Genomic DNA, 21,935 nt, shown 5'->3' on the forward strand with positions numbered 1-21,935 from the left:
CACTCGTTGCGACGAGCAATACACTGCTGCTTCTTTGTCTATAATAGCGATGGCTCTAAAGTGAGTACTTCCATGTATCACGTAGCTATGCACAACTGCCGTGACGCTCTTGTAGGCATGTATGGCGGGACAGGGTCAAGTGTTTCTAGTTGACACTCTAATTAAATACTTGTATTTTTTTGTTTGAGATTGAAAAAAACTGACCAGACTTCAGCATTGAGACATGTAATAAAATATAGAGACGAATATTATCATATCCAATCATACAAGGCCAACACGAAATATCGAGATGCTATTGGCTAAAAGTCAGACAGTCTCATAATTTGGTGCCGTGTCAACAATTGATGCATTACCTTACTTTTGTTGTTTCATCCAATTACATACTTAGTCTCTACCACTGTCGGCCCTCGCGAGGAATGTCTTAAAAATGATAATCCAAACTCAATTAATCTACCACTGTAACATAGTTGTACGTTCTTTAGAATGTCCCAAACCACTGGGAAGTACCGCATGTGTTGACGAGCATCGGAGATTGACCTTTGGGTTGACGCGAATGAACTGAAAGGCATTCAGATTTAGACACGTAGAAATACCTCCAAAACATGTGGTTTGCTTTGGTTGTTGACGAAGCTCTCTGTGAATGTCCAAGACCAAATGATTTAAAGCGCATTTGCATGCGTCCTCGCAGTCAACAACGGGATAATGGCGGCAAGTGAAGCATCGCCCTATCTTGTGGGAGCATGTCATTCAACTCGGTTGGAGCTGTTTCTCGATGATTTAACCTCGCTGTTCTATCCCAACGAGCTTGGGACAATGGGGATTTACTTCCTGGATCGGAACAAAGTGCAGATGTGATGTCCGAGTACAGTAGTATTATCAATACTCTGATTAAAATCAGATTTGAGCTACTATGGGAACAGCCTTTCGACCGGAAAAGGCCAGTGTGGTTATTAACAATATATAGGATAATTGATTATCTAACTATATATGACTAATCCATTTTGAGTTCTACAAGTATGCAAAAACGTTACTGACATTTTTACTGGCATTCCATTGGAAGAAAGAACCAAAATGTGTCCAATGACATGCGCAGGGACGGCCGTTGAATCCATCGAGGGCCCATGCGCCATGCAAGTTTTCGCGGTTGTTCCGGCCTCCGAAAGCGTGCAAATGGCATGTGAAGATGGACGAATAGTCAAGGACACATTCCGAAATCTCTGTGGCTTACTGAGCTCTGTGGACGAAGTTTGAAAATCATAGTATGACCAAAATTTGTACATTCTGCCCTGGCCTGCCTGTTAATAGTAGTACGCTATACTTTGAAGCAATGGGACTCTTAATACTTTGTCGATATGAAACGTATTCACTAGCGTTTATATGTAATTAAATTAGTTTCGTCATGAAAAGTGTTTCGGACATCTGGCAATCAACAGGTTACCATATACAGAACGGTACTATTAGTACTACTAGTACTACGGTACAGTACTGTAGTACAAGTACCTACCGTAGACTTCTGGTACATACAGGATACTTACGACCACGACCCACAGGTCCTGCTTCTCATGGCATCGCTAGCTAGATATATGAGTGATGTGGTAAGTACCGGTAGCTCCATTATGTAGCTCACCAGCGCATCGCGGGTCAGATGAAGAGGATGCAATGGCCATATAATACTCATCTACAGTTGAATCATTGTACAGTACGTCAGCACATCTGGTTGACACACATGCAGCCGATGGATGCGCTAGCCAGTATACAAACCTCCATATCTTTTCCCACCACATGTCACGACCACGTGCTTGAAGTCCTCGAGTTTATACAAATATCTCGGGGATGTTCCTCCGATGTTCCTTCATGTCGACACCACAGTCAGTTCATTTGAGAATTTCCACCATGCTGCGAACCGTGGCTACGATGACGGTTGCTGTCGTTATTGGCCTAGCCGACGCTACGGCTGCCAGCTCCCACAAGATCCCGACCCTTCCTGGCTACAACGACGCCAAGCCCATCAACTTTGATCAGTATGCCGGCCACATTCCGCTGCCCAGCAACGGCCAAAAGATGTTTTACTGGCTCGTGGAATCCGAGTCCAATCCATCCACGGACCCGCTGGTGCTGTGGCTCAATGGTGGCCCTGGCTGCTCGTCTCTCGGTGGCTTCTTCACCGAGTTGGGTCCATTTGTCGTCCAGAGTGACTTGAGCGTCAAACGTAATCCGTACGCGTGGAACCGCAAGGCCAATATGGTGTTCTTGGACTCCCCAGCGGGCGTTGGCTTTAGCCAGCCGGTGCTCAACGCGTCCGAGTACACCGACGACGTGACCGCCGCTCGATCGCGCGAGTTTCTCAAGCAATTTCTGGAGCTGTACCCTCAATACAAGAACCGCGACTTTTACATCACGGGCGAGAGCTACGCCGGCATGTACATTCCGTTCCTTGTCTATAACCTCGTCACAGACCCCGTGGAGAATCTCCACTTGACCGGGTTTGCCATTGGCAACCCGTACACGGACCAAAAACTTGACGGTACACTGACACATCCTGTACAAGTGTGAACATGTGTACGTATTATTGTAGACGGGTCGTACATGGATTACTACTACAGCCACGGGCTCGTGTCTATTGAAACATACCGAGCGATTCAAAACGACTGCCAACCGTCCGAGTTATGGCTATGCCAAGACGGACACCCTGGCTGCTCGGCTTTGTGTGCTGCCACGTATGCAGCCGCGGAACTAAGCATCGACTTTGACGAGATGAATCCGTACTACATTTACGGTGACATTTGTCTCCTTCAAGCCAACCAGACAAAAGCGCTCCGGCTCCAGAAGAACCACATGATACGGCCGCTCACTCATCGCGGCACCATTGATCCTTGCACCGATACCTTTACAACCTTATACTTGAACCAGCCCCAAGTTTTGACGGCGATTCACGTGGATGGGGGGGCTAGCCAGTCGTTTTCTGATTGCAGCGACGGCGTCATTGAGCTGTACTCGTCTAGCTTGACTGTGCTGGACAAATACCCCACGATCCTCCAAGCTGGCTTGAAAGGTCTCATCTACAGCGGGGATGCCGACGCCATTGTCAACTTTATCGGCACCCAGCGCTGGCTCACAGACGATGGGCTTAACCTGACCGTGACTGAGAAGTGGAAAGCCTGGATTGGCCCGGACAAACAACTGTCGGGGTACACTGAACGGTACACCAACTTGACGTTTACGACCATCAAGGGCGCTGGCCACATGGTGCCAGCCACAAGACCGTTGCATGCATTGTACTTGTTCGAGTGTTTTGTGTACGGTCAAGTGGCGTGCGACTCATTTGCGTACCCGAAAGACCCCACCGAGTACTTAAGTGGCGCTGACTTGACAGCGCCGGTGACTAGTAGTACTAGCGAAGCCAATTTGGTGTACTTGTGGTGGGCCCTGGGTGGGGTGGCGATGGTGGTCGTGGGTGTGCTTGGCTGGCGATATGTCGCCACCCAGAAAACCAAGAAGGAAAACGCCAAGTATACTGAATTGACATCTGAAGTCAAGCCCGTGTACTCCACCTAAGAAGAATATAGCATCGTCTATATTTTTACAAGTATAACCGATGCAATGTCTTCGTTTTGGAGGTTTCACACACTGTAAGCTTATGGTATTTCATTGATTACCGGTAGGTGAGCGGAAAGAAATGTATATTGTGTACATGTACGGATAACACGGATAACTTGGCGAATACCCGTAGGACAATTTTATCCGACATTAATGTTATTGGTTAAAAGTTCAATACGTCGTAGGGTTTCATTGGTAGATGACTTTTCATTTTCAATACAAAGACCAAATGTCGTATGTTGGTTTTTATTGAAGTCTCTGACAAGGTGAGGACTTGAACCGTAAGGGTTGCCATGTGTATTGCGTGCAGAGGCTGCAACATGGATTCGAACCCTTCCTCGCGGTTCATGTCCTCGCCTTGTCAGGACATGAACCGTGAGGACACGGCGTGGCTCCTGATGTCACGTGTATTGGGTGCAGAGGCTTTATGTCACGGCTGGCCCCCATTTGCGTGAAGACGTTAAAGTCTGCCATGGACAAGGTCACACGTAATGTGGAGGCCAAAATCGCAGCAGAACTCCCCGACGTATTTGGGCTTTGTATTGACGGGTGGACCGATGGCTCGAAGCACTTTTGCACGATCTTCGCAACGTACGCTGTGGCCAATGTGCGCCATACACCTCTGCTCGCAATGTCGCCACTCTTGAAGCCCGACAGCATGGATGCCGACCCTCACATCGCTTTCATCGCGGAAACACTTGACCTCTGTGGCATAGAGCTGGCAAATCTCGCCTTTGTCACTGGCGACAATTGTTCTACCAACGTCTCTATGGCGGCTAAAATGGGCGTTCCTCTTGTCGGGTGCTACTCGCACAACTTCAACTTGGCCATGAAGGCATTGTTGGTGCTGTACGAAAGCGACCTGTTATCCATACACGCAATTATGACGAGGCTTGGTCGACTCCGCCCAGCTGGTGCAGTTACGCGCTTCACTGACTTATTGCCAGTTTGTCGAAACGTAACGCGGTGGTCATCGACATTTCAAATGGTCCAACGCTACCTAGCGCTGTTACGATTTTTACCGGAGGTCTCAGGGGTGCGAGATCTGTTGTTGCTCAGCGGACAGAATACTCGTGTGAAAAAGCTCTTCTTTGTGCTTGAGCAATTCAAAAGCGTGACAAGACAACTCCAAGCGGAAGATCTTGACATGGCGGATGCACGGACTATGTTTCATGGACTACACTGTCGGCACCCAACGTTGCCATATCTGGCTTTAAACGCGGAGATCCACCACTGTCCTAACTTTGACAATGGTGTGGCGAAGGTGTTGTCGTTACGCGAAGACGAGCTGACTACTGCTGAGAAGGCTGCATTGGTCATGTTCCTGTTGGACCCTGACAGTGTTGCAGTACCCAGCACGCCGTTGAGTTACGCGGACGAACGTTTGGCTCCAAAACGTCGCCGAATGGGACCAACAGCAAGCAAGTACTGCTGCTTGAAGTTTGTCCTTCCAACGACCAACTTGGTCGAACGGCTCTTCAGCGTCGCGCAGTACATATTGACAGACCATAGAAAGCACTTGTATCCGGTAAATTTCGAGATGATCATATTCCTTCGCGCGAATACATTGTATTGGAGTGTTTTCTCCCTCATGTAATAATATACTACATAATTTGAACAATTATCGATATGTTGCATTAGAAAACAATTATTTATTATTGAGGTCGTCGAATATCGTGAAATCTATTGGCCGAGGCGGCATTTTAGATAGTCACAATAAATATATTTTTTCGGAAGCCTGCTGACCACAGCTCTTGGTGTGTCCCATGGAGGCGTGGGTACAGGAGTCCTGTCACCTCCAGGGACGTTGCAATGGCTTTAATTTCCATTGATGAATATAGAAATGGTACAGTTAAAGATGCCATGACGAAGATACGTGAGCGTCAGTACAATGGTAAAAGAGCGTATCGTGGTCGGCGACCCCTCGCTTTAGTAGACACACCAACGTCAGCATGCTGCAGTCTACTGCATCATTCGTGAGTTTACCATCGACAGCACGTCCCAAAATGTGGCACTGCCAGTTCGCCTGGTGTACAGTACATCAACTTGATCTCGGTGTCGGGGACGACAGGTTGGCGAGCTTCAGTGGTGTCGTCTCCGTGACGCATAGCCCCGAGTATATGTACAATTTCATTGCTAGGTTGATAAGTATGTCGTATGTAGCACCCATCGTAACTCCAATTGTGCGAAATGGTGGGTCAGTGAAGTTGTTGCTAACGTTAATGCAGTTGTTTAACGCAAGCACCGGAACACAAACTCCTTCGAGCCCCAGTGTAATGGCCCTGGCAACACCGGGTTCCTGCGAATTCACATAGATCAACATGCCGTGTGCGTCGGTGGACGTTCGAACGACCTGTCAAAAGATGTCGTTTATGTATGTACATCAAGCACAACAGCTACTTCTCTGTTCTCGTACTAGTCAAAACTCCTCATCTTGTTTGCTTATCTTTGTTCTCGGGATGCTGAGTCGAGGTCATGGTTGTTTTCGGGATATGCTGTGTCAAAGTCTTGGTTATTGTAAGTTGATCCGACTGTGTTTTCAACAAATAGTAAGCTGTATATATTCAATGTGAACGATAAGTTGCTCCCACGTCAACTACATCGCCCAATCGGATTGTCTAAAAAATAACTGACCAATCAAAATTCAACTAGTTGTGGGTTATCCAATCACCGACTTCAAATTTGTCGGTTTGATGTCGGATGCCACCTACATGTACTAATAGCACATTAACCAGAAAAAGCAAGGTGAAACAGGGGCAGCTAAATCCTATTGAGGTAGGATTTAGTCTGCTAAAGCGCTGGATTCACAAGTATCCCATGGCATTTCGCTTCAATGTTCGTGCTTTATTAGATGTGGCGATTGTAGAGTGCACCAAAAAAAGAGAGGATATGATACAATATGTATCGCCATTGCGGTTATGATACTACAGCGTTAGACCAAGAAACATTTCTCCGAGAATATGGCAACAAAAAAATATAGCAGTGCACCACCCACGGCTGTGAACTGCGTCTTGCAGCTCCTTGTACATGTGGTTCTTTGCGTTGTCCAAAATCAAAATTGAACGCCGCAGCGGCCAAGGATTCAAATACGACAGAATATTTTTGACCATGACGCCGTGAAACGTAGCATAATCAAATGTTCCTAAAAATTCTAATAAATATAAATTAAGACATGGAACGCCAAAAATATTATACCATCCACATAATCCCACGCTAAAAATGCGGACTTTGTAAATGCCGCTAGTGCTGACACCCGCTGGCCGGGAGTGAATGGTAATTCTATAATCGGCTTTTTGTTGCGCTTCGACCAAGCGTACTTGCGAAACGAATCACGTCCGTCTTTGGAAGTCTCGTCGACAAAAACAAGCTGGTCAGGGTACGAGTAGTAAGGGCTTAATCGCCGATAGTAATCGCGTAGCTCTAAATCGGCAGACTCTCGCACTCGTCGGTCTAAGACTAATTACACACGAATAAATACTGAAAATATATTCGAAACTTTAATACCTTTTCGCGTCAAACCTAAGTAATGCATGAGTGCTCTACATATCGTTACCGCAGATACAATCTTGAGCGTCGGAAACTGGTGTCGCAGTGCGTCTTCAAGCTCCTCGATGTAGAAGCATGGATGGACTGTGGCGTACTCGTTCAACCAGTCTCTGACGTCAGTAGGCCAGCGTGACTCCGTCGAGCGCTTCGTCAACTTAGTCACATTGCCCGTAGATATAAACATCGTGTTGAATCTTGCTACGCTACGTCGTGAGAGTCCAAGTATGAGGCGAATGACGTCAACTAAATGCCATAAACTTGGACAAGCACAACACATCTCCAACGCATGTCGATGCTGATCATTGTAAAACAAGTTGAATAAGATAAAACCGTACACCTAATGTAAATTCGTTTGAAACCATTGGAATATTTTATGCAAATTGTTTGACATTACTACAAACTAATGTGATCAATGCCCTCAATGTTCACGCTTGGTCCGACTACTTCCCCCACTATTGGTTCCCGAAGGATGGTGTCAAGTCGAATGGAGGAATTCCTAGTATGCTGCGGAGATCTTCAACGGACAGAAAACAATTCACCGGGCACTAGCCATCGTGCCAAACCGAAACGAACCCTACGGTACGTTTCCGTGGTCGGGGTACCGGCATTCGTCGGCATGACGTGAATCCGTAAGGTCAATATGACCGAGTTGCTGCATTGTAGCATTTGCGGGAATTTCAACGGGGGCGGTCGGCGGCAACCTTGCCGTCACAACCGTTGCATAGTCGATTTGGAGAGGGCCAAGGAGAAGGCTCTGGTCTTCAATGTATCCCGCAACGCGGGTTGCCGCAGTCACGAGGTTGTTAGAAGTTGCTCGTCTAGTAGCGGTGCTGGTATCCTTTCTATTTCGTAATTTACACTAATTTAATAATCGGGACATAATTTTGACATATTCATATATTTCGAGTTTTTTACCGACGTAAATGAACAGCAACAATGTGAACGATGCTTAGGCATTGCGGACCTTGCTTGCGTTGTCCCAAACTCGCCGTTCCACGTCATTGTGGTTTAGCAGTGTGAGTTTGACTTACTTGTCTTGTGTTGTGTTGGCCGCAACCTTTACATAAAATTCCTTTGGACCTTCCGGGTCCCACAGAAGCTTCGCGTTCGACGCGTCAGCGTGGTAGTCGGCGATGTGGACGCCCAGGGCAGAAACAACACCAAACGAAGTATCGCTGGCCACGGTGAGCTCGGTCGGCTTACCAACGCTCGTTCTACTCTTGCCCAAGGGTTTATCTACCTTGGCAGTGATGTGGCACCGAAAGTACTCGTTCAATCGATCCCGCTGCATGTTGGCCTTGTCCACTTTGCCAGTGAGATGGTCCAGTAAATAACGACCTGACTTTATGTCGCTCATGTGCCAGACTCTCGATTTGTGTTGCTTAACGTATGGTTTTAATTTTGTCATCCATTGATTAGTGCGCTAAAACAATGGGCAAATTGGATGAAAAGCACAATAGATATTAACGTAAACTAAATTAGATATCCACGGTATTGTGCAACGCTCACAGACCGGAAAGCTTTCACTCATCCCAGCAAAGAAGGAGAGCACATTAAGAAAACCGTCGCGTACCACTTGGGCGAGTTGCAGCGGTGATTCGCCTCTGGTGATCTTAACGAGGACCTTCTCTGTAACATAGACGAGACGCGCTTTGTAATCAACGTCGACAACGGTTCCTACACTGGATTTTGTGGCGACACTGATGTAATGTATGTAGACGTAGTCTCTGCTGGGGTCGAAATGACCATGATGGTGTACATTACTGGTGGGTCGCGCGCGCGAATCGGACTTCCAATCATGATATTCCAAAACCTAAACCGATCATACCCCATTCAGGGCCCCCCAGACAATGTACCTGGTGCCTCCTACCTATCAGAACCCAAAGGATGGAATGATATGAAGATTGGATACTATAAGTGGTATAAATCATAAATAGATTCTACATACGAAATATCAAGACGGTTATGTTCGTCGATAATTGCGGCGGTCACAACGGCAGTGGAGAATTGGGTTCGATTCTCCAAACAACCAACACTGAGTTGCAGTGCTTTCCTCTGTGCGCAACAGACCTTGTCCAACCGGCCGAGTCGTTTATGATTTCCAAAATCTAGGTCGAATGGATACGTCTGTGGAGGTCGAGAAGATGCGAATGATCCAACAAGGCGATTGATCCGACAATTTTCGCTCCGTTGGGGTGTGGTCTGGCAAGCTGCAGAATCCAGGGAACGGCTTTTCCTAGAGCTAGTGACGAAGTCAGTAAGGGCCATTAATGCCATGCGTGACGGTGTGGGTCTTTCGTACGTTCGCAAGGCAATCATCCGATGTAGTATGGCTGTGGACATTTGTGGACGTTGGCGTTAAGGTCAACTCACCTTGGAACTGCAGAAAATCGTTGAGAAGCATCGAACACACTTTAATGGCTCCCCTGTACCGGTAGAAGAACCAGTACTCAAATAACATACTCCAGAGAATATGTTTGCGTAATGATCATCTGACATTTTCAGCACTAATTATCCACATTCAGATATAATGCGGCCCTTACTAATTCTCCAAGCTCTTAATTAGTGCGGATTCTAACACACATGCAACAGGTCTGCCTGGTGAGGATGTTGAAAATTCGTGCGGTCCGCACTAATTACGGTCAACGGAAATCTTCACCCAGTGGTACTTCGATTTGCATTTAGAATTTGTACGTATGGTGCTACATGGTAGAACTCCACGTCATCTTCTTGTTCCATCGCGTAGATATCTTTCGTCGTCCACGACATTTCAACCCGACAACTTTATGATTGGTCAAAATGTATCCCCAGAATGCAATTTTGATTGCCGAGCTGTGAGACTTCTCCAATAACCTCATTTCACAAAAGACCAAGATCACATCACTTCATTCGCCCCTCGCGCTTTCGCTTGCGGACTTCAGACAAGATATTGCTGTAAGAGCTGGTGTGACCTACATATGCAGCCTCAAACATCTCATAACTAACATACTTTGAAAAGGCAAGCGAAGAGGTCAAGCGCCCAGAGTATTTCCGGCGGTTGGCCCGGACCATTTGTTTGTTGAACAATGGCGGGGTTGAAACAACCCGTCCGCCGGGTCTCCGGTAAACGATTTTGTCCATGCTTCATTTGCTGACCGTGCAGTAGTACAACTGCGTGCGAAACGAAGCTATCCAGCGTCATTTGACGCTTCGACTTGGCAGCCACAGGCAGCGGCAGCGTGCGGGCGACATCGGCGGCGACGACAGCGGCAGGTAAAATATGCACGTTGTTTTGGAGGGACTTGACAATTGCGTTGCAGAGGTGTTGTACGTTGATTTCGGCGACAGTTGAGTTGCTGGTGTTCGTGTGCGTGCTGATGCGTACTAGTAGTAGATGCCTTGGATCGATTTCGTTTGTACTGCTGCGTGTAATAAGAGTCACAGCATGTCTTTGCACCATCCCATCTGCACCATGCTATGACCTCTCTGAAATTGAACCGACGCTCTGGGGACTCGAACACTCGGTAAAAACTTCGTCCACGACGCACGCTGTGCAACGTAATTCCTAAAAAATATTGCAGAACTATTATACTTCGAAGTATACCATGTGAAAAAAATATGTGAGCAAAAAATACCTGTAGGAAGGTCGGAGCACTTTTCAACTGCACTTTTAATGAACAGACGGGCTTGATTTTGATCAAGAAGTGTGTACCAGTTGAACCTGGGGTCCCAGACGATTTGAGTATGTAGGCAGGAAAAACAAACGACTTGACTGTGAAGGCTAAATACGGACTGGCCGGATTGTAATCCGAAAACAACCCACACACACGCAAGCACGTAAACGACTTCTCGTCGACGAGATGGTAGATTTGGCAGTTATTTTACTCACTGGCCTTTTTGTGCAAACGACGTCGGAGCGATACATACTAGCTGTCGCCATCATGTTGGAGGGCGACGTCGTTCCACGTCAGGTTTAGCATTTGGCTGATACGAAAACAGCCAAGGTAGCTCGCGCGGTGACGCAGTGCTGGTTTGCCGGTACTGGTCGGTGGGTGCACCAGCTGGTGGATACCGCAATAGGCCGTCTTGGATGTACAGCAGCCCGTTGGCACACGTTGGTGGCATTCGACGTGAGCGTGGTCGGCGTTGTGCCAATGAATATGTCCGTTTTCGTCGATGCAGACGGTGGTTCCGCCGGTTGTGGCGCAGTGCCGGTGCCGAAGAGTATTTACACGTATATGACAGTCTGTGGTTGACAGCGGTTGGGTCGTGTTGGTAACCGGGTTAGAAGGTAGGTCCTGTGCGGTCAGTGGTGTGTAGTCGGTCAGCTTGGACGTGATATCGCCTCGGTGCGCCACATTGAGACGAAGAGTAACTTTCGTTTGGCGACAATGATGCTCGGATTGATGGATGTTGCTCTTTTCATGACCGAGCGACAGGGCCAATAGGTTGGCGTATCTGGCCTGTGGTAGCCACCGGAGATGTCGTCAACTGTGGCTTCGTCTCGGGGACCGTACTGTCCTGTTTGCCTGGCCGATTGTGGTTACCTTGACCCGGCTAACGTGATACGTGATATGCGACGATTTGCGCTGGTGGTGACCAAAACGTTTTCTGCGGCGTTTGCACCGGCATTGCGGTAGCTTTGCGCACTTTGCTGGCGCAGCGGAAGAGACGGAGGGAATGTCGGTGCGTGGAGTGGCGGCTGGACAGTTGATTTGTCTGCACGGATCGCGGCGCCCCGCCTGTGGGTTATAAGGTAAATTCCGAAATGGAAGAAAATATAAGAAATTCTCTATGTAATCGTGCATAGTTTATTCAAATATTGACCAAACTATACGGATTCGAAACGAATTGACCAATCAATGCTAGGCAAATCCAATGTGACAATTTTTTCGCGAATAGATATTCGTGAAAATAATCAGCTGGAAAGTATTGCGGTGTACTATAGTAGGTTCAGTTGAAGTCCACCAACTTTATTCCATATAAATAGACTGATTCCAGTAGTGAGTACTACTAGTAGTGACACTAAAACCAGTGTGACACACTGCTGAAGTCAAACGCAGTTTGGACAAGCGAGAAGCATAAGCAAACGTTGTGACATCAATAAATTCTCCTTGATACAACAACTCCCTGTAGACCTGTAGTACTCCGAAGTATACTGTAGCTGAACAGTTAATTATGAAGTCGAGATCCAACCACGCGATTTAACGCGGATTTCAGCACGATGTCAAGAGGAATAGACCGGTCAAGGCGGGTTATGTTCAACATTGTCGTTCGGTGACATCAAAGGTTTGCTTCGAGTAACTAATGCCTCATCTTGGCAAGCAAACTACGTCGAATAGGCCTGCAAACAATGTTGGCTAGGTCATATCTCTTAGTAATACTGTACTATCCACGGATAGTACCTCGAAGTAAGGACATATAAATCCTTAGTATAATTGAGGACTAATGCACTAGACTTCGTCCTATATTTTTCCAAGCGCACAGTGACTTTTCCTTAGATTTTCTTCCAAAGTACTTCCTTCGTATCTCAAAAAGAGTGAGGATGTTGTGGCTTTTAAAATTATATGAAATAAACTATGCATCATTTTATAAAATGTTGCTCTTGGTCATATTTTTATTAAAAATACTGCATGCACCCCGAAACATCCTATGATCTACTGTAAAGCATTCTGCGTGGCCTTCAATTTTGAACGTAGGTACTGTATATCGTTTCTCAACTGCGCTCTCAAACACATTTGAGCCACAGTGCGCGCAATGCATGTAGATTATGATAGCCTCACATTATTACCTGCACTTTCATCTATGCTGTGCCTTCTACTCCCCTTTGCAGTTTCATTCTACCGAACACACTCCGCCACTACATGCTTGTACAGAGAACTGCGCACGGTGGCACTCGCAAATAAATAGAAGTTTGTATCGCTGGTGAATCAGATGGAATTTATTTTAAATAAAAATCTGTACTTCAACATTTTCTCATTCTCGTCTGATTGGTTGTATTTTAGCCAATAGGTCGCTTTTTAGCCAATACCCGTGATCGAACTCGGGACAAATTGCAATGACCGGTACGGTCGTTTTGCAATTACAATATTCGAGGACACCTTCGCGATTTAATTCGTCGTACAATGGGTAAGCTGGAGAAATGCTGGATGACTATTGCAAGTAGCACTTTGAGTGTGGGGGGTGAAGGTTCGCATGGGGCCCCATGGGTAGTGCGATCTTTTGGCATACAGTATTTAAATTTTAACACATATATATATCACACAACCTCCAAGTATTTACATTTATTACACTAAATCTCAAAAAATTGAAACGCTTTTTCAAAAGATTTCCGAAAGGAGTCTTCCTTCATATCCTCCGATACCTTGATGGAGCGCTTGATCATAGCAAGGCGCTTTTCTGCGGCAGTGATAACCTTGACCTCCTTGTTCTATTCGTTGCGGCACATTTGTTTGAATGACCCCATAACACCCACATCCAGGGGTCGAAGCACACTCGTCGTGTTTGCCAGTAGCGGCTGTAGGTATGCACTACAAAGCAACACGTCTTCAAGGATCTTGTAGGAATTCTTCGACACATGGCAGGTAAAGTTGTCCGCAAGCATGACTGAGGGGAAGTCCACTTCGGGCTGCAATATTTCACAAAGGTAGAACGACCACACACGCTTGCCCATGTAGGCCTTCTTTTGCACAGCATCCACCGGGCCGGGTGGGTACGTTGGGAGCTCGTCGACTTCAATCTCACCCCCGGAGTTCCTTTGACAATGATCAACAGCGGCATCATCGTACCTCCACATAGTTTTCTTATCATGCTTAACGTTTGCAAGCAATACCATCAGCCCGAACTGATAATTCCGCAGTGATCTTGTCAGAGTGCTTCTGTGTCACCTGAAGGCGTGACGGATCACCAATCTTCGCCAACGTACGTCCTGGTGGTGTAGCGTAGGACACGAAATTTTCATCAATATTGATCACGCACGTTTGGGAAGATAGCCGAACTCGACATGGAATTCGGCTGAGAATGTTTCATGAACAGCAAGATGTTCTCCTTAAGCCAACTTCGCATGACACGGCACTAGGTTACTGAAGCCTTGGAGATTGGCGAACCGGGGGCACCACTGGACCAGACACTTTATGCGCGATCGTCGTTTGACTTGTCGGCGAAGTACGCTGATAGCCATTAAGTCTGGTAGGACTTCACCCACGTTACCAGGTGAGCCGTGATGAGAAAGTGCTCACCGTCTCGGATTGACTCCATAAAGTCCACCAAATCGCTTGAAAAGGTATGGGACTCGCCTCGTCCTTTGCCTTGCAACATCACCCGGCCGCCGTTGTGCGTGGTGCCCAAGTATGTCACCTGATGTCTCTTCTGTTCACGAAACGTGTCCTCCGGGATGTTGAACGACCTTGCGAAGTGTCCGCCACTTGCACCTGAGCCAAACAGTGCATGCATCTGCAGGAATACACGGATTTGGCGGTCCGTATATCTGCCCTTATGACTCTGAGCCACACGTCGAGGTGGTGCCATTGTGAAAATCTTGACTGACAAGTTTGAGTTTTGAATCAGTCAATAGAATTTGAGTATTTCATCTTTGATCAAGTCAATCATGGCGTTTAAATCAATTCCCCCTGATTGGCTATAATTTGGTTAAAATTTAGTCGAGTCAGTTCAACATATAATTATAAAAATACTACGTAGTATTTGCTATTCAACTCTGCGCGAATTCCCACGCACTCCTCTGTATACAGTAGTTCTGAATGTCTTGTCCAGAATACAAGCAACTTCAGGACTCAAGCTTTAAGTTCGTCGTCGAGGTGCGACTGTTTGTATCTTCGTTTCCAGAAACGTTTTCGCCGTTATCAAGTGTGGTCACATTTTACGCGTCGAGACTCTTGATGTGTACTCGAGAGGAATTGGCTCATTTGTGTGTGAAACACGGACCCAATAGTAAACACTCACTCTCTGATACGGAGAGTATCGTCGTGCAAAGTGTTTCGGGCCATTACATTCCCTACCAATGACCATTACATTGGGCAATCTACAGCACTGGTTTTTTAGGGGAAACTATGGGAAAACGTTCAAGAAATCTGAATACCGTTCAGCCAAGACTGAAAACCGTTCAAGCAAATTTTCTTCCCGTAACCCTGTAACCCCGGGACTTCGTCCTACCCCCGCGTGCATAAATGATGATAATCCAAACTCAATTAACCCCGCGTGCACATACTTCGAAGTATAATGCTAAATCCCCAGGGTCAGTTGTTGTGGTCAGAGTACAAAAAATATGCCTAATCTAACTAGAGTTTACATTGTTAATAGTTGAACGGTTTTCAGTCTTGGCTGAACGGTATTCAGATTTGTTGAACGTTTTTCAGGGTTTGTCGTTTTTCAGGTTACCATATACTGTACAGTCCGGTACTAACGTTATTAGTACTACTGTCCTAACGGTGCTGTGAAAGACCTTCTTTGGTTAACTTAATAGCCAATAAATTGATTTGATTTTAGTGTGTCTACCCCATTCGAGATTTTAGTCCAGAACCAATCATACTAGAATCAACGAAAGGAACCCAACGGATGCTCATTGAGTTGCTGTGGTGGAGTAAGGGGTGAACGCGATGCCATGCCACCTCAACGTTGGTGCAGATACGATCGTATGTGCCACGCGTATCGAAGGTGTCGCGTGAACCATGCGCCAAGAGTCGGAGTTTCTGGACAATAGTCCAAGTGTTGCTAGGTACTAGTACGACAAAGTGGTTTGTAATGGAGGAGCGGTAGCTACGGCCATCGGTCGACGAGAAAACGGCTTCGATGGCAACCCCGCAACAGCAACATACAGCACAAGGGCGTCCGTCATCCATACGACGTCGTTGACAAATTTTTGATTGGATACAGCTTATCTTTGTTTACACCAATCAATATGCATTCTACCTGGTTCTCTTGCGAATGACCTTCAGGAGGTCATTCGCAAAAAAGTGTTTGCGAATGAGGTAGAATGAAAAATACGACGATTTGATTGGCTCTACCCATTCTGAGTTTAGTCGGAACAGGTTCTTAAGACCATACTCCACGGTCCTCTTCTCTTAACTCAAAGGTCGTGGTGGATCCCCTAATTTCCGCAAGGATTTATATGTCCCTCCTGGGGAATCCGGATATCAAGGGAGACAAGGACCGAACTTCGAAGAAGATCGGTCGAAGCACGAGGTATGAAGCGTTGAGCGAAGTAAAAACCGAAGATTACACACCGCCTCTGGTGGAGCAGGTGGGTTACAATTGGCGAAGCGGTTCCACATGTGGTTGGAAAGTCTTAAAAATGATCATCCAAACTCAATTAACCACGGTCCTGCTTCTCATGGCATCTCTAGATACCGGTAGATACCGGTACATGAGTGATGTGACAAGTACTGGTAGTTCCGTATAGGTCTTTTGGTAATGTCATGACCCATTTTAACGGAACATTATGGGATATGATGATTACGCTCATAGCATCGTTTTAGGGTTTACCTTGGGGTAAAAGGGGGTTATTTGAGATAACCGTGATATTCTGGGGTAAAAGGGGGTTAAGTGCCTCGTCATGCCACTACCAAAAGACTTACTTCGAAGTATACAGTTTGAGGGGTGTTGTTGTGTTCGAGTGAATGTGCACGGGTACGTCACCTTTTTCCTAGTACTACTATAGTAATACTACTGTCATCCGTTAACCCTTCAACACTGTAAAATGGGTCCTGCCACGTCGAAAAGATCATCTCGTAGTTCCATACTGTAGCTCACCAGCCTCGCGGTTCAGATGTACATATGTACAGTAGAATCAGTCAGCACAGCACACTCACAAGCAGCCGTTGATTGCAACAGCATACAAACCCCAATATATTTCCCATCACACATGTTTGAAGTCCTGGGGTGTATATACGATCTCAGGGATGTTCCTTCGTATGTATCGACGCCACAGTCAGTTGAGAATTTCAATCATGTTGCGAACCATGGCTATGATGACGGTTGCTGTCGCTCTTGCGCTAGCCGACGGTACGGCTGCCAGCTCCCACAAGATCACGACCCTTCCTGGCTACAACGACGCCAAGCCCATCAACTTTGATCAGTATGCCGGCCACATTCCTCTACCCAGCAACGGCCAAAAGATGTTTTACTGGCTCGTGGAATCCGAGTCCAATCCATCCACGGACCCGCTGGTGCTGTGGCTCAATGGCGGCCCTGGCTGCTCGTCTCTCAATGGCTTCTTCACCGAGTTGGGTCCGTTTGTGGTCCAGAGTGACTTGAGCGTCAAACGCAATCCGTACGCGTGGAACCGCAAGGCCAACATGGTGTTCTTGGACTCCCCGGCGGGCGTTGGCTTTAGCCAGCCGGTGCTCAACGCGTCCGAGTACACCGACGACGTGACCGCCGCTCGATCGCGCGAGTTTCTCAAGCAATTTCTGGAGCTGTACCCTCAATACAAGAACCGCGACTTTTACATCACGGGCGAAAGCTACGCCGGCATGTACATTCCGTTTCTTGTCCATAACCTCGTCACAGACCCCGTGGAGAATCTCCACTTGACCGGGTTTGCCATTGGCAACGCGTACACGGACCAAAAACTTGACGGTACACTGACACATCCTGTCCAAGTGTGAACATGTGTACGTATTATTGTAGACGGGTCGTACATGGATTACTACTACAGCCATGGGCTCGTGTCTATTCAAACATACCGAGAGATTCAAAACAACTGCCAACCGTCCGAGCTATGGCTATGCCAAGACGGACACCCTGGCTGCTCGGCTTTGTGTGCTGCCACGTATGCAGCCGCAGAACTAAGCATCGACTTTGACGAGATGGATGCGTACTACATTTACGGCGACATTTGCCTCCTTCAAGCCAACCAGTCGAAAGCGCTCCAGCGCCAGAAGAACCACATGATTCGATCGCTCACTCATCGCGGCACACTGGGGCCTTGTACCGATACGTTCATGACCTTGTACTTGAACCAACCCCAAGTGTTGGCTGCGATTCACGTGGATGGGGGGGCTGGCCAGTCGTTTTCTGATTGCAGCGACGACGTCACTGAGCTGTACTCGTCTAGCTTGACTGTCCTGGACAAGTACCCCACGATCCTCCAAGCTGGCTTGAAAGGTCTCATCTACAGCGGGGACGCTGACTCGGTGGTCAACTTTATCGGCACCCAGCGGTGGCTCACGGACGATGGCCTAAACCTGACCGTGACTGAGAAGTGGAAAACCTGGTTTGGCCCCGACAAGCAACTAGCGGGGTACACTGTACGGTACACCAACTTGACGTTTAAGACGGTTAAGGGAGCCGGCCACATGGTGCCCGCCGCGAGACCGTTGCATGCATTGTACCTGTTTGAGTGTTTTGTGTACGGTCAAGTGGCATGCGACTCGTTTGCGTACCCGAAAGACCCCACCGAGTACTTAAGTGGCGCTGACTTGACGGCCCCTACATCGAACGGACAAGGGGAAGGCGCGGGAGCGGTGGTGTGGTGGTGGCTCGGGTTTGCGGCGGCGGCTGTGGCGGTCGGTGTCTCTGTAGTCGTAATGGTCATGCTCAAGAAGACTCAAATTGACAGGGCCCAGTATGTGGAACTCATGGCTGGACCGCCCAAACCAAAGTATTCTACTTGAGACGGCTTGTAATACAGAGAGAATCAAGTGCATGGGGAAGTGATAGTGGAGAAGTAGAGGGTATTTGGTGACGTGCATATAGCAGGGCTGTGGAGTGATGTACATAGAGTGCTGAGGCTGCCATGATGGCAACGGAGGTGAGTGGAAGACGAGTGTACTTCTAGGTCTACCTTGCATGCACATACATACTCCTTCTGTAGTATGGGAAGTCCTCGGCAACGTCAAGTCGCCAAAAGATGATGGGCACACGCGTCTGGCTGGCAACAAGACGTCCAACAGCTTCATGCTTCCCAGCTACCTACTGTACATGGCGTTGGTGTTTGTCGTAGCGACGTCAGGCGGCCACGCCAACCTCCATCCATGTTCATCAACCATGAACACGAAGGATGCCAGGTGGTGCACGTTTTAAATCAATGGAAAACAATTTAAATCCATACACAACCAAATGGGATACAAACATCAAGTGAAAATACAACACTTGGGAGTATTTTAAAAACTGCGGGAGTGACGAACTCAATCGAGTTCGCGCTGTGTAACAAGTGAACTTGCTTCCATTACAGTACACTGTACCGCAGCTCCGCCGCCGCACCGAGAACGAAGCATGGACCAGGCGCTGCTCATGAAGGAGAAGGGCAACGCTTGCTTTGCCAAGCACAAGTACTCTGCCGCCATCGACTTTTATACTGAAGCCATCGTACTACTATATGTCGCCCCGTCGTCCATCTCACTCTCCATGCCTAGTGTTTGAAGTCGGATGTGGCGGCGTTCTACACCAACCGCGCCCTCAGCTACCTCCACGTACATACGCTCTCCATCTCCTTCTCATCACGCTCGTCGTGACGACAGTCCCCATCTCTCACACACGTCGTCGTCGTCGTCTTGTAGCTCGAGAAGTGGGCGTTGGCGCAAACCGATTGCCGCCGCGCCATTCAACTTGACGCGTCCAATGCCAAAGGTACGATCATCATCAGTATCATCCGCATCGTCGACATGTATACAGTATCATCGATCGTGTCACGTCCCATCTATGTACCTCTTGCCCCCGACCAACTCGACTACATATGTTGTACATACATAGCGCACTACCTCCTGGGCAAGAGTCTATGCCATAACAGCGAATACACTGCGGGCATTGAAGCATTCCAAGCTGCGCTGGCCCTCGCCGCCCAAAGCTCTCAGCTAAAGGTGTCATTCGAGCAGGAAGTGCTGGCGGGGCTGCGCCAGGCCAGGAAACTCAAGTGGCAGGCCGCGCACGACATCCAAACCAGTCGACACGAGCGAGTGACGGCGCTGTTCCATGACATTGTTCACCAGAGTCGCACGCACCAGCTCCACTGCGCCAACACTTCCGCCCCTCAAACCAAAGCGTATGTATATCGGCTCTTGTGCTTAATTTACTAATTATATTATTTGGGTGTAATATGTACGTACAGGTTTAGGGCGGACGAGATGAATTTTTTTATTTATTATTTATTATTTGATTTTTATATATTTATTTTTGTAGAGATATTCACAATGACCACGACACGGTCCTCGCGCACATGATGGAGCTGTTGGAGTTGCAAGTACGTACCTACTAGTACTAGTAGTAGTACTAGTATTATTAGTATCGTCAATCTATGTATGTACATTTTGTAAATCTTTGATTAGATTGAGCCATATATATATATATATATTTAGTAAAAAAATCAAACTTGATTTGTCATCTGTGCAGGATAATCCTACTAGTCAAAATTGGATCGGGTGTAATTCTTTTATATATATGTATATAGTATATATTAGATTAGGCCATATATAAATATAATCAAGCTCGAGTTGTCCTTTGTACGAGATGATCCTAGTAGTCTAAGGTGCACTGCGTCGTATTATATATATATTTAATTTTGTATGTATAGACCACACATATGATATAGTATATAAAACCAAGCTGCAGTTGTCATCTGTGCACGATAATTCAACAGTAGTCTAAATAAGGTGTGTTGAGTGTAATTTTTGGCTCGCGTTTGTCCATTTCTAATGCTTTTATAGAGTGTCCGTTAATGTGCAGAGTTGGTGGTTCGACTTCTCATTATATATATATATTCAAGTACCCTACACTTAACTACCTACGTACCTCTCTTATGGTATTTGCAGCAATATAACATAGATACATAGAAAAATTCAAAAAAATATTTTTTTATAAAGTGAGAGTTCCTGTATTTGGCTACAAATTTCTGGTGCCTTGTGTTAGCAATCGGCTGAGAAGAACCTCGTGCCCGAATACTTTTTATGCCCCATCGGCATGGACATCATGGAAGACCCGGTGACGACCCCCAATGGCGTCAGCTACGACCGCAAGTGGATCGAAGCACATGTAGCGCGATCCCAGATTGATCCTTTGACAAGGGAAAGTCTCCGCGCTAGCCAACTGCGGCCAAATGTATCGCTTCGCCACGCGATAGAAGATTTCTTGACCAAGTACGTACGTTCGTTGCCCTGTTGCTCGAGTAGTACTAGTAGTAGTACTAGTAGTAGTTATACTAACCAAACTCGTTTGTGGATAGGAATCCGTGGGCGTACGAGCAATAAATAGGAGGTACTAGTAGTAATAGCTTGTACTACTAGTACATGTGGTTGATGGTTCAGATTAAATAAAAAAGAAAGACGGTTTTGCATCATTTTATTTCTATTAATAACGTTATTAATAGTACTCCGGAGTATTAGTAATAGTACTACGTATTAACAGTAGTACTTACTACGATCGTTGCGACGAGAACACGCATTATACACCAATCCACGAAGAGATTCGAGTTTGAACGATTTGGATTGGAGGAAAATATATTCAGTCGATTAGTTGGTGTATTAATAGAAGATGTATTAGTAGTATTGTCGATTTGATACAAATTTGAGGGCCGACCAAACCGATCCACAATCGATCTGATTGGTTGAATTTCATTGAGAAGGTTTTGGTTGGCTAATAATTTTGAGCTCATCTCGCCATAACACGAAATTTCACTCAATACTATTGGAGATGTTATTTTGCAGATATCAGTCGCCCTATCCGGAGGTCATGACCGCGGTCATCTTGGAATTTGTATGGTATACAATGTACTATGACCAAGCGGAAATATTCGACGTCGGTGGTTGAACCAATCAAAACAGAGAAGAAGAGCAATTTTCCTACCAATAAGGGTGCGTCATGAA

At 46.8% G+C, this 21,935-nt stretch overlaps 6 protein-coding genes across 7 annotated transcripts; 4 read left to right on the forward strand and 2 right to left on the reverse strand.

The window, feature by feature from the left end:
• Positions 1–1,893: 1,893 nt before the first annotated feature.
• On the forward strand, positions 1,894–3,555 carry H257_09844 (hypothetical protein; the record flags this gene model as incomplete). The annotated part of the gene is made up of 2 exons (XM_009836214.1): positions 1,894–2,524; positions 2,576–3,555. The coding sequence occupies 2 exons, from the start codon at positions 1,894–1,896 to the stop codon at positions 3,553–3,555; spliced, it is 1,611 nt and encodes a 536-aa protein (XP_009834516.1).
• A 469-nt stretch (positions 3,556–4,024) lies between these two features.
• On the forward strand, positions 4,025–5,194 carry H257_09845 (hypothetical protein; the record flags this gene model as incomplete). The annotated part of the gene is made up of 1 exon (XM_009836215.1): positions 4,025–5,194. The coding sequence occupies one exon, from the start codon at positions 4,025–4,027 to the stop codon at positions 5,192–5,194; it is 1,170 nt and encodes a 389-aa protein (XP_009834517.1).
• A 1,823-nt stretch (positions 5,195–7,017) lies between these two features.
• Positions 7,018–8,500, reverse strand: H257_09846 (hypothetical protein; the record flags this gene model as incomplete). Its single annotated transcript, XM_009836216.1, has 4 exons — positions 7,018–7,047; positions 7,151–7,253; positions 7,722–7,961; positions 8,175–8,500. The coding sequence occupies 4 exons, from the start codon at positions 8,498–8,500 to the stop codon at positions 7,018–7,020; spliced, it is 699 nt and encodes a 232-aa protein (XP_009834518.1).
• Positions 8,501–11,048: 2,548 nt separating this feature from the next.
• Positions 11,049–12,390, reverse strand: H257_09847 (hypothetical protein; the record flags this gene model as incomplete). The annotated part of the gene is made up of 3 exons (XM_009836217.1): positions 11,049–11,585; positions 11,670–11,864; positions 12,319–12,390. The coding sequence occupies 3 exons, from the start codon at positions 12,388–12,390 to the stop codon at positions 11,049–11,051; spliced, it is 804 nt and encodes a 267-aa protein (XP_009834519.1).
• A 4,694-nt stretch (positions 12,391–17,084) lies between these two features.
• Positions 17,085–18,752, forward strand: H257_09848 (hypothetical protein; the record flags this gene model as incomplete). Its single annotated transcript, XM_009836218.1, has 2 exons — positions 17,085–17,715; positions 17,767–18,752. 2 exons carry the CDS (start codon positions 17,085–17,087, stop codon positions 18,750–18,752), a joined length of 1,617 nt encoding a protein of 538 aa, XP_009834520.1.
• Positions 18,753–19,277: 525 nt separating this feature from the next.
• Positions 19,278–21,409, forward strand: H257_09849. Of its 2 annotated transcripts, XM_009836220.1 has the most exons (7): positions 19,278–19,446; positions 19,494–19,550; positions 19,638–19,707; positions 19,831–20,119; positions 20,257–20,317; positions 20,983–21,209; positions 21,296–21,409. In XM_009836220.1, exons 1-7 carry the CDS (start codon positions 19,354–19,356, stop codon positions 21,318–21,320), a joined length of 822 nt encoding a protein of 273 aa, XP_009834522.1. In that variant the 5' UTR covers positions 19,278–19,353; the 3' UTR covers positions 21,321–21,409. The 2 variants fall into 2 exon arrangements, with proteins under 2 accessions (XP_009834522.1, XP_009834521.1); XM_009836219.1 differs by having other exon boundaries at positions 20,257–21,209.
• Positions 21,410–21,935: the final 526 nt, after the last annotated feature.

Source organism: Aphanomyces astaci (assembly GCF_000520075.1).
Source record: "Aphanomyces astaci strain APO3 unplaced genomic scaffold supercont1.25, whole genome shotgun sequence".
In the NCBI taxonomy this organism is placed as follows: domain Eukaryota; phylum Oomycota; class Saprolegniomycetes; order Saprolegniales; family Verrucalvaceae; genus Aphanomyces; species Aphanomyces astaci.